Source organism: Schistocerca piceifrons, chromosome 3 (assembly GCF_021461385.2).
Source record: "Schistocerca piceifrons isolate TAMUIC-IGC-003096 chromosome 3, iqSchPice1.1, whole genome shotgun sequence".
Classification (NCBI taxonomy): domain Eukaryota; kingdom Metazoa; phylum Arthropoda; class Insecta; order Orthoptera; family Acrididae; genus Schistocerca; species Schistocerca piceifrons.
This window is the reverse complement of record NC_060140.1, coordinates 191,341,375-191,354,657: the sequence shown is the minus strand read 5'-3', so window position 1 is coordinate 191,354,657 and position 13,283 is coordinate 191,341,375. Positions and strand designations below refer to the sequence as shown.

General features: G+C 38.0%; 1 protein-coding gene across 1 annotated transcript in view; it reads left to right on the top strand.

Moving 5' to 3' along the window:
- Positions 1-13,283, top strand: part of LOC124789498 (sodium-coupled monocarboxylate transporter 2-like) — a 247,291-nt gene that overhangs the window by 188,977 nt on the left and 45,031 nt on the right. Inside the window, exons 9-10 of the mRNA XM_047256882.1 lie at positions 2,922-3,030; positions 3,293-3,402. Coding sequence (XP_047112838.1) covers positions 2,922-3,030; positions 3,293-3,402 — 219 coding nt within the window. The remainder of the gene's footprint in view (positions 1-2,921; positions 3,031-3,292; positions 3,403-13,283) is intronic.

The following is a 13,283-nucleotide window of genomic DNA, read 5'->3' as shown; positions in this document are numbered from 1 at the left end:
TTTTCTTAGCATCCTCCCAACTTTTAGGTATGGCTTGGTTAAACTGTTTTAAGAAATGGGTGGGGTGTACCACCCCATCTGGTTTTAATTTAGGAAACTGTCTCGACAAGCCTGAATTTGATCCCCATTGGAAATCAATTATCATGTCCTTATTTAATATAATATTTTGGGAAACTGTGCCTTTCTCTGGTTTCTCCTGCATAAGCTTGAATTCTTTCCTCAACATTTCTAAGTCTTTCTTGGTGTTATCTAAATTGGAAGTTACTACAGGCAGAGAGATATCAACACTTAGTTTCTCTTCAAACTTTCGTCCTATTAATTCTTCTTCTTGTTCTTCTAAGCCATTCAAATTTATAAGCTCTGCAGTCATTAACTTTTCTTTGAAGTTCTGTTCTATGGTTTCCACCCGTGATTTGACCCCTGAAATTTGCACCTGTACTAGAGGGAGCAACTTATCTTGTTTCTGGACATTGGTTTTTAGCGTAGTTAATTCTCGTTTGACCACCTCGAATGTAACATTACATACATTTTTCAAAGAGTCGTACTTTTCATTAAATTGTGTTTCCAAATCACTACATTTACAGTCTACATCATATTCAAATTTTGGAACTAACCAATTTAAATGAGCTTCATCTCTTTTTTCTAAATCGTTAAATAAAATGTTGGTCTGTTCACTCAGGGAATCGGCCAGTTCTTTTTTCAATTCTTTTTTTCCATTCTTGCATCTGATTACTTAGGATATTAACTTGAGCCTCTAGTTTTGTGTTTTGCAAATCTAACTTAGAGTTTAATTCTGCCTTCAGTTCATCCTGTTTTGTGTTCTGTGATTCAAACTGTGCTTTGATAAACCTCATTAATTCACCTAAATCTGGCCCCTGTTTTTCAATTCCCATAACCCAACAGACTCTACAGATTGATGTTCCTTTTCCATTGTGTTTTGCTTTGCGTTTAATCTAGTTATCATTAAAAGTACACTTGCTTATTTCCACAACCCCCCACACTTCACAAACAATCAAAGGTCAGTAGTAGCTCACCGGCATCAGTGGAAGGCGGCGTCGGCACCAGTGTACGGCGGCTTCAGCGTCAATGGATGGCGGCGTCGGCATAGGTGGGCGATGGCGTCGGCTTTTGTGGACGGCTGCATCGGCGTTGGTGTGATGTGACGTCGGCATTGGTGTACGGTGGCGTCGGCGTTGGTGTACGGTGGTGTCGCCATTGGTGTGCGGCGGCGTCAGCATTTGTAGACGGTGGCGTCGGCGATTTGAGACTAACTGCAGCGTTGTGAAATTTTCTTGATTCCCTTAATCATTTCACCATTTATCAACACGATATTTCTGGATAAGTATCATGGAATTGCTCTTCAGCCTCGCCGTTATCGGTTGCTATGGCAACTCCCAACTGTTTTTTTTCTTTTTCTTATAACTTCTTTATTATTTCCCCTTCTTTCTCATGTCCTTTCTTTACTGTCGACATGTTCTTACGGTGGCCCTGTGTAATGTTAAGCTCTCTCTATACAGCTTAAGCATTTTCGTGAACTTACTTGTTGAAGAATGCCGGTTCTGCTTTCTTGCAGCGCCGATGTCTTCTGCTAGCACCGGACGCTTCTCTGAAGATTTCACTGCTAGGAAGGGGAAAATTTCACTCTCTCACTCTCTCTCTCTCTCTCTCTCTCTCTCTCTCTCTCTCTCTCTCTCTCTCTCTCTCTCTTCTTAATTAAAAAATACTCTATTCTTGGAATATCATTCAGTGCACCAGAATATATTTATTTCCACTTTATACAAAAAAACAACTTAACTTTATGATGTAAGCCCACACATTACCGGGCACCCAGAATCAGTTAATTACACATTTTTGAACACAATTAATACATAAGCTTTTATTGTGGCTGACTATCCACGTCCAGTCCACGTACTCTCAACAGCACTTAAACGTCTAATAAACAGTCACTATCTCGAGTCACTCCATTTTTTTTTCAACAATACAAAGCTGCATTACTCTTTGCAGCTGGCCATGGAGCTTCCGGGCCATATTTAATTATTCTTGGCAGGTCGCGCTGAACACTTGCCAGCGCCGACGAATTATCTCCCTTCCAGTTTCGCCTGCACAAACAATAAATGGGTGCAGTATCCCATGCTCATCCTTACGCCTGCTTTAAAATAGTGCGTGTTTGAAACGGCTGGAACACAAGTGTCTCCAGACTTTCGTAAAATTCTGGGGGCACTACATGGTGTGAAACCAACAATGGTTCACAATCTAGCTGGAGTCCAGAGAGAGAGTACACGTGAGACCAAAACTCACATCACCTGAAGAAGATAGCTCGGTTGATCATCAAAACATTGTGCATTAAATGGAAACATGAGCTTGGCAGAATATACAGAAGGACACTAGTATTATTTACATGAGACCTAAAACTCAATTCTGAGTAGTGTCAAGAGAACTATCAAATAAATTTCTTCAAATGCAGTAAAATTCTAATATTTAATTTACAGTTAATTTTGTATTTTTAAATCAAGCTGAGAACCACCTTAACAATTTTGTGATATCTTTAATAAGTAAAATCCAGATGCTCTTTGAACATTTATTTTTGATATTGTACTCTTGTGCCTGTTTTTATGGTTTCAGCTGCCACACATTTTATAGCTATGTACAGAGTGTAGATTTTGATATGCTGGATATCCACAGCTATTCTTGAAAAAAAGTCATGTAACAATTTGCCTAATCTAATTTCCAGTATTAAGAAAACTGTATTACCTTTGCTTTAATGCATTATGTGCTTTCTACTACATTTAATTGTTCTTCAATTCTGCTAAATTTCTGCTCTGTCTTTTAAACACAAAACCAATTCTACTGTGCATTTCTTCACAGAGATGTAATAATTGCCATTCGCACTATAATTATGTTATTCATTTTTAATTTTACAGAACAATTGGTATTCTGGCCATAGGGCTTGCGTGCATAGTCAGTATGTGCTGCTATACAGGACTTGTCATTTATGCTACATTCTTTGTCTGTGATCCTATATCTACGAAGGTAATGAAATCATCTCTTTATTTTAAGCACAATTTAATAAAAATCAAATTACATGTACATACTGCCTTTAGTTTTCCGTTAACATAAAGCACTTTCTGATGCTGAGGTTTGTTGAGCATAGTTTTACAGATAAAAACTACCTTTTATTTTGAGTTTACTTCAAAACAGAAATTTTCTACATGAAGTGTGGAAGTGATATTTTTTGTAATCATAACATGCAAAATTATGGCTTTTAATACAGAGAGCATTATGTAACTTTCAGCAAATTGGGAAAGCTGATCAGCTGCTCCCACATTTTGTAATGGCCATATCAAAGGGTATCCCTGGCCTCCCTGGTCTCTTCATGGCTGGAGTCTTTAGTGCTGCTTTGAGGTAATACATATGACAAAGGAGCTGTGCAATTTTCAGTTACCATAAGTCTACCATGGGTATCATTCTGCACTGAACTACAACTATTATTACTATTACTGCTTTTACTACTACAAATATTATTACTGCTGCTGTTGATGATAAAAAAATGATGATATGGTTTTACTAATTATTTTCTGATACCAGTATGTAAGCGGGGTATACTGGATGAAGAGGTACTGAATCAAATCGGGGAGAAAAAAGCATTATGGCACAGCCTGACTAAAAGAAGGGTTACATTGATATGACACATCCTGAAGTATCAAGGAATGGTTAATTTGGCATGGAGAAAAGTGTGAGGGGTAAATAATGTAGAGAAAGGTCAAGACTTGAATATATTAAGCATTTCAGAATGGACATAGGTTGCAGTAGTTATGCAGAGACGGAGAGGCTTACACAGGATAGATTAGTGTGGATAACTGGATCAATTGAACTGAAGATTACATTGACAACAATTAGTATATGACATCTTAATAAAACCTGACAATATCAAATTATTATCATTGTGCTACTTTACAACACCCTTTGCACTTGAAACAGTTATTGGACGTATTACTTTCTGGCATCAGTGCCTCTCAATTGGCTCTTCTTTCTGTCATCATTTTGCACAAAATAATGAGTTAATTTCAACTTATCAATTGTGTTGATAGTTTCTGCCCTCTTACACATTGGTCATCTATATCCAGCCAGCACAGGGTTGGGGCTGGTATAGTTCATTTCCAGTTTCCGTGGAGAACAAACCATAATTATATGTAGGCTGTTGTTATGATGGAGTCACCACTCCCAAAGGTTTCTGTCTTCTTATCCTCCCATATCTCTTCATGAGTTCCCTACATTATTTCTTCTATTCTTCTCCCATTTCTTGCCTTTCTTCTTTTTAGGCTTCTTTATGACTCTGTGCTTAGTTACTAGTGTCACAGATAATTTATTATATTTTTCTGTGATGTTCACATCTTGTAAATATTCCTTGTGTTGTCTCACCAGCTGAGTTTGACGTTATCCAAATTAGTAATGATGAGTAGTCTTTTGGTGAGCCCATTGTGTCTTTGATGGCTTTTTCCCAGTCTCTGTAACTCTGTCCAGAACTAAGTTAAATAGTAAGATAGTAAGGGTAGGAAGGGGTGGGGAAGACCAGGTCCTTATGGAACACTTGTTTATAAGAGAGATTTCACCAAGGACTTTTACTTTTTATGTTGTATTTGTAAGCATGTGGCAGAATATTTCTCTTGCTTCCTGACTACTCTGAGCTCTGGAGACTGTCAAAAACTGCCTGTCTGTTGACAGAGTCATAAACCTTAAAGTCCATAAGGCTGACAGTTGTGCTTGTTGGAGGATCATTAAAATTGTCTTCAGGTTCCATATCTTGTCTGTCCAGATAGGCTCTTCTTACCAGTCAGATGGTCAATCATTGTTCCAAATGATTTAAGAGAGCTTCTGAAAGAATTTTGTATGTTATTGGCAAAACAAATAAGCATTTGTAGTTGTTCAAGTCTGCCTTATCAGCTTTCTTATGCAGTAGGTGTTTCAATGGATATCTCTTCTCATTTAGTAACTGGTATTTCAAAATGCATTTCATCACTACCTGTGATTCATGCAACTAGACAATTTAAACACTGAAGTTCAACTCCAAACTGATTCAATCTATTTCTTTTAATTGTTTGATTTGTTTGACTGATTGACTGATTTTTAGTGGCTTCCTTTTGACTACGCTATCTACAGATTATGTACTTGTAATACAGTACAAGTCAACTTAAACTAATATTTAAAATATTTAGCCTACCTATTACAAAATAAAACATCAAATTGGCAATAGTGATAGTAATGTCTTACACTTTTCTCTTGATTAATACACATGTCAAAAAAGGTTTTGCATCATCCCAGTTCCCAGAAGTCATGAACTTTGTGGATATTGTATCACAGACACAGGTCCTTTTGACTGTTCAGAAATGTCACTAAACCTGCCCAAAGATGTAAACAACCATGCATGAGCAGCACCCATTAGACGGAGATGGTCTGACAGCCAATCAGTTCCAGTCATGCCACCAGGAAAGAGGTACATGGCTCGTATTGTCGGTAGTTCAACCATGCCTAGATGGTCAATACTGCGGTTCGATCGCATCCACACTGTTACTTTGTGACAGACAGGGCTCTCAACAAGGGAAATGTCCAGGCATCTTGGAGTGAACCAAAGTGATGTTGTTCGGACATGGAGGAGATACAGAGATACAGGAACTGATGATGACATGCCTCGCTCAGGCCGCCCAAGGGCTACTGCTGCAGTGGACGACTGCTACCTATGGATTGTAGCTCAGAGCAACCCTGACAGTAACACCACCATGTTGAATAACACTTCCAACGTCCATGCCGAGGTCCTTCTTTGCAACCACAACACCATGCAGCATGATACAGATGGGCCCAACAACATGCCAGCTGGACCGTTCAGAAATGGCATCACATTCTCTTCACCAATGAGTGTTGCATATGTCTTCAACCATACAATTGTCGGAGATGCGTTTGGAGGCAACCTGGTCAGGCTGAATGCGTTAGACACACTGTTCAGTGAGTGCAGCAATGTGGAGGTTCCATGCTGGTTTGGGGTGGCATTATGTGGGGCTGACGTATGCCGCTGGTGGTCATGGAAGGCACCATAATGGCTGTATGATATGTGAATTGCGTCCTCCGACCAATAGTGCAACCATATCGGCAGCATATTGGCAAGGCATTCATCTCCATGGATGACAATTCGTGCCCCCATCATGCACATCTTGTGAATAACTTCCTTCAGGATAATGGCATCGCTCAAATAGAGTGGCCAGCATGTTCTCCAGACATGAACCCTATCGACATGCCTAGGATAGATTGAAAAGGGCTGTTTATGGACGACATGACCCACCAACCTTTCTGAGGGATCTACGCCGAATCGCCTTTGAGGAGTCGGACAATCTGGACCAACAGTGCCTTGATGAACTTGTGGCTAGTATGCCACCACGAATACAGGCAGGCATCAATGCAAGAGGATGTGTTACTGGGTATTAGGGGTACCGGAGTGTACAGCAATCTGGAACCCCACCTCTGATGGTCTCACTGTATGGTGGTACAACATGCAATGTGTGGTTTTCATGAGCAATAAAAAGGGCAGAAATGATGTTTATGTTGATTTCTATTCCAGTTTTCTGTACAGGTTCCGGAACTCTCAGAACGGAGGTGATGTAAAACTTTTTTTGATGTGTATATTTAGGTCTTAAAGTTATTTACATACTAAATAGTCCTAGTACAAGATGTTCATGTGATTAAAGTACATACATGCAACTAATAATAGCATTCTTCATTCTTTACACATATACTCTTGCCCACTATAAAATTCTTTTTCCATAAAATAATCCTTAAAAGCTTCTGGAATATCTTTTCACTCTTACTGTCCTGTATACTCTTAGGAAGTTGCTTTACTAGTTGCACACCTAAGTATCAAGCATTATTTTCAGCAGCTCTCAGCCTGTGAAGCATATTTCTCAGCTGATCTTTATTCCTTGAATCACATGAATAAACATTTGCAGTTTTTTATTGTAATGTATTAATTTGATTAATGAAATTATTTTTCTGTATATGAACATGGATGGAAATGTCAATATTTTAAGGTTATGGAAGGCAGTACTGCATGAGTCTATTTGGTTTTTATTCAAGATGGTCCTAAAGGTCTTATTTTTGCACAACAAAAATTCCTTTTATATTATTGCTGCTGGAATTTCCCCAAACAGTAATTCCATACTGTAAGTGTGATTCAAATAGAGTGTGGTACATTGTACATAGGAGATGTTTATTAGCATAATGTGCAAATTATTTCATAATAAATATCACAATGCTTAACTTGCAGACATTGTCTACATGTTGTCTTCATTGGAGACATTATAAATTGTGATTCCCAAAAATTTTGTAGAGGAAACTTCTTCCAGTCATATTTTGTCTACGAATATATCTAGGTGATCTCAATTTTCTCTATTCATGAACACCATGAACATTGTCTCTTTTAGATTTATGATAGAATGGCAATTGGAAAATGCAGAATTCTCAGGGAATTAAATTTTACCTGTAAAATCAGGGAAATCTCGCAGAATCCAAGGAATTTCATAAAATCTCAAGGAGTTCTGTGTTTTTAACTTAGTATTGAAACTGAATTTTGTTGAGTTTTATAAATCTCAAATTTTATAATGCTTAATACCTCAAAGTGTGTTAATTACATGAATATTAGGCCATATAAATTACTGATGTTGAAAAACTGTGGTTAGACTACTACTTATGGCTAGTAATAGCTCACCTGAGAGGAAAGAAAAGTCATTATTGTGGTATACTGCCCCCTCCTCCCCCCCCCCCCTCCCCCCCCCCCCCAACTCACCATTAATCTCCATTTATTTATCAGGAGCTTCTTGACACTGTCTTCCTCTTCACAACTGGAAGTCTCAGGGAATTATTTTCCACATTTGAGTAGCCACCCTCTATCAATAAGTCATTCTTCATGAGGTCACTGTACTGTGTTATTCGTTGACATAAATGCATGTCTTTCCAGTGTTTCCAAATTTTCTTCTACTTTCACTAATGTAACATCATCAGCATATGGCATGTTTTGATCCCTCTCACTGACTTTAATGGTGTTTATGAATAGGTTGAACAGAAGTGGGCCAAGTGCTGATCCTTGACGTACACTGTTCTTAATATTCTGATACCAGATCAGCAGGTAGATCCATTTGTCACGTACTGTTTTCTGTTACTGACGTATGATTTTATCCATTGTACTGCATGCTCACATATGCCATAGATTTCAAGTTTTTCCAATTAGTGCTGTATGGGTGATTGTATCAAAATATTTAGTCAAGCCCAGAAACATAGCAGGTATAGTCTAATGCATCTATACAGATTCTGTTACACTTAAGACAGTAGTTTCAGTTGAGGTCCCTTTCTGGAAACTATGTTGTGGTAGAATCATAATACTATGTTTCTCTAGGAATATAGCCATCGTACTATGCACGAGCATTTTTAGTATTTTTGAGAAACCAGAGATTAAAGATAGTGGTTTATAATTATTTGGGTCACCTTTGACATCTTTCTAATATATTGGTACTACTTTGCTTATTTTTAATTTTTATGAAAATATGCCTTCCCTGAATGAGCAGTTTGGAATATCCAAGAGAGATTCCGTTTTTTCTTCATTCACTTGCCTTATTAGATAATGTGATATTTCATCATCTCCTGCAGACTTCTTGAATTTAATTTCTGAATAATTTTTGGGAGTTCTGTTTTTGTCATTGGTTCTAGGAACATTGAGTGGGATGATTACTGAAATGTTCTAGGATGGTCTGATCCCTGATTATTTCTTTCCTGTAATTTTGTATAGTAAAACTGTTGAGGGGTATACTAGCAATATGTATTCCATCTGTAACTATGCTGTTTCCTGTTCTCATTGACTTAATAAAGTTTCTATTATTTACACTCTTTTGCCTACATTTTTCAGTGTTGATTATGTCCCATTTTGCTTACTTTTATGATTTGAATCTGCTTTGGCTCTGTTTATTGAACTGACTTTTACTGCTCTTACTAATTAGTTATGCTTTTTGTGATACTCTTTACATGTTTTCATATTCTTTGTTTGTCTAAATAACATCACTCTAGTCCTTAGTTAAATTATTTCTTCTGTAATCCATTGACTACTGTTGCTCTGTTTTTTATGACAGGACATTTTGGGGAACACTGTATGAAAATGATGCGCATTACTGTGTTGGGAAATGTATCATACTTCTCTTTTGTGCCCAGTGCTTGTATTGTTTCAGTCAAGTATTCTTTCCTCAGTATTATCATAACAATATTCATTTTTTGTGGATTGATAATCCTGGTTTATCTCTTGTCTTTCTTTACTTCTGTTTCTAAGCACCTGTTTTTTTAGATGCAAAATATTAACCCATGATAATCAGAGATTGCTATTAGCAGAACTTTTGCTTTGCATTCCCTATTTACAATATTAATGATAATGTTATGAATGATGGTCTGAATGATTAGTCAGTCTTCTAGATGTTGTTGTTGTGGTCTTCAGTCCAGAGACTGGTCCGACGCAGCTCTCCCTGATACTCTATCCTGGGCAAGCTTCTTCATCTCCAAGTACCTCCTGGGGAACCTATGTCCTTCTGAATCTACTTAGTGTATTCATCTCTTGGTCTCCCTCTATGATTTTTACCCTCCACACTGCCTTCCGTTATTAAATTGGTGACCCCTGATGCCCCAGATCATGTCCTACCAACCGATCCCTTCTTCTAGTCAAGTTTTACCACAAATTCCTCTTCTCCCCAATTCTCTTCAGTACCTCCGCATTAGTTACATGATCTACCCATCTAATCTTCAACATTCTTCTGTAGCACCACATTTTGAAAGCTTCTATTCTCTTCTTGTCTAAACTATTTGTTGCCTATATTTCACCTTCATGCCAATTTACATTTTGTGTCATCTCTACTTTGATCATCATCAGTTATTTTGCTACCCAAATAGCAAAACTCCTTTACTACTTTAAATGTCTCATTTCCTAACCTAATTCCTTCAGCATCACCTGATTTAATTCGACTACATTCCATTATCCTCGTTTTGCTTTTGTTGATGTTCATTTTATATCCCTCTATCAAGACACTGTCCATTCCGTTCAACTGCTCTTTCAGGTACTTTGCTATTTCTGACAAAATTACAATGTCACCAGCAAACCTCAAAGTTTTTATTTCTTCTCCATGGATTTTAATTCCTACTCCAAATTTTTCTTTTGTTTCCTTTAGTGCTTGTTCAATATATACATTGAATAACATCAGGGATAGGCTACAACCCTGTCTCACTCCCTTCCCAACCACTGCTTCCCTTTCATGCCCCTCAACTCTAATAACTGCCATCTGGCTTCTGTACAAATTGTAAATAGCCTTTCGCTCCCTGTATTTCAACCCTGCCACCTTCAGAATTTGAAAAAGGGTATTCCCATCAACACTGTCAAAGCTTTCTCTAAGTCTACAAATGCTAAAAATGTAGGTTTGCCTTTCCTTATTCTATCTTCTAGGATAACTCGTAGGGTCAGTATTGCCTCACGTGTTCCAACATTTCTACGGAATCCAAACTGATCTTCCCCGAGGTCAACTTCTACCAGTTTTTTCAGTGTCTTGTAGATACATTTATTTTTATTTTCATATTACATTTTAATAATATTTCTTTTAATTCTTGGTTTTGTTTTGATACTTTACCCATGTTGTAGTCCCCAGATCTTACAACATCCTTCATTTTAAATCTTCAGTAATAATGTTGCAAATTCTTCCAGAAATGTTGAAATATAATGATAACCTCTTGGGGCCCTACATACACAGAAAATTCTTGATTGTTCACTCATTATACCAGTATAAAATCTTCTTCAATTCATGCTTGGAGGTTTATGCATTTACAGCATTTAGTATCTTGTAGACTATCAATTTCTTTCTTGTACATAGTAACATCACCATTTTTGTGCTTGTTTTGATACACACAAATAATTAATCAGATCACAGAGTCTTATTATTAGATTACAAAGTTCTGCTTGATTTAGCCCGTGCTCACTAAGGTATAATACATCTGGTTGTGTTTCACTCAGGAGCACTTCTACTTCTAGTTTTCATAGCCTAGGTACTGAATGTTTTGGTGCAAGACTTAATGTTAGTTTCCTTTCAATGATCTTGAGTTTTTTTAGAATCTGTTGTAACTGGAGACTAGCATGTGACCACATGGAGTGTTAGATTTGCATAAATTCCAGTGTTACATGTCCTTGTGACTTCTTTATCCTTCTGATGCCTAATAAGTAAACATTTTCATGTAATGGGTTGTTATCTTTTGTGGGTTTTCTTGAGTAGTTCATACACTCATGGGAACATTTTTAATCAGGTACACCAGTTGTTTGTGTTTATCTTATGATCTAAGTCTCTTAACCGTGACAACAGAGTTCCACCATTTTATATCCTGAAACTAACCCCGGGTATGCTTTCACTAATCAGCTTAACCACCCATGTTCAGATACAGAATCTGCCTGACATTCCAATTGGAGAGACGTCAGTCGACTTATTGGAAGGTATTTCTTTTTTGACACAGTGACTTCTTTATGATACAGTGATAACTGGTTTTGGCCTCCAAAGACCATCTGCAGATGGCCTTTAACCGCTCAAACTGTTTATGATTGTATCATAAAAAAGTGATTGTGTCAAAGATAAAAAATAATTCCTTAATTGTGAAAGCTTATTCATTGATAGTACTGACTGACACTGATGAAATATGCCCATAGTCAACTGCCACCAGTGTCCCCTAGCCTCACAATAATTTACAATACTGTAAGTTGTGATCAGTCATGGTGCTGGGACAGATCAACAAATGACATGTTGATGCCACAAGTGTGAGAGCTTCAACCAGGTTGCTGCCTATGTACAGTACACAGTTACTATCCAAACCATTTCTTGTCTCACCCTTACTTCATCTTCCTTTGTGAAATCCCTGCATAAAGCCCTAAGTTCTCTAACACTTGACTGATCCCTGCACTAGGTTTAAAAATACGGAGTACTAGCTCATTCTGACCATAGCAACTTCTACAACTGTGGCATTACACCTTGCCCATCGCTACTATCTAGCACTTGCACTTTCTTCTTACTAACATTATCTGCGTGTCTCAGGCTTCTTGACCACAGTTTGAATCTTCTGCATATTTTTTACTTCTACCTGCCTGAATTCCTCCCCACTTAACTCTAGCACTGTGAATCCTTAGCAGTTCTTTCGTTACCTCCTCTAGCTGTATACCTGAAGAGAATTGATTTTCCTTTTCTGTTCCTTGATGAAGATGTTCCTACTGCATATTCTGCAGATCCAAGAGAGAACCTCTCTGTCATTCTCAGTCTTCTTCCCACTGAAGCTATACTGACATTAAATGAAATGATAATTAAATGGACACCCTAGCTGCAAACAGGCGTTGATGTACTTCATTGGGGACATGTTGAAAATGTGTGCCCCAACCGGGACTCGAACCTGGGATCTCCTGCTTACATGGCAGACACTCTATCCATCTGAGCCACCGCGGGCACAGAGGATAGTGCGTCTGCAGGGACTTATCCTTTGCACGCTCCCTGTGAGATCCACATTGCCAACATGTCCACACCACTACATTTGTACTGCGCCTATTAGATGTTTGCCCATCAAACACGTGAGGCAATACTGACCTTACGACTTATCTTAGAAGAAAGATTAAGGAAAGGCAAACCTACTTTTCTAGCATTTGTAGACTTAGAGAAAGCTTTTGACAATGTTGATTGGAATACTCTCTTTCAAATTCTGAAGGTGGCAGGGGTAAAATACAAGGAGCAAAAGGCCATTTACAATTTGTACAGAGAGCAGATGGCAGTTATAAGAGTCGAGGGGTATGAAAGGGAAGCAGTGGTTGGGAAGGGAGTGAGACAGGGTTGTAGCCTATCCCCGATGTTATTCAATCTGTATATTGAGCAAGCAATAAAGGAAACAAAAGAAAAGTTCAGAGTAGGTATTAAAATCCATGGAGAAGAAATAAAAACTTTGGGGTTCGCCGACGACATTGTAATTCTGTCAGAGACAGCAAAGGACTTGGAAGAGCAGTTGAACGGAATGGACAGTATCTTGAAAGGAGGATATAAGATGAACATCAACAAAAGCAAAACGAGGATAATGGAATGGAATTGAATTAAGTCGGGTGATGCTGAGGGAATTAGATTAGGAAATGAGACACTTAAAGTAGTGAAGGAGTTTTGCTATTTGGGGAGCAAAATAACTGATGATGGCCAAAGTAGAGAGGA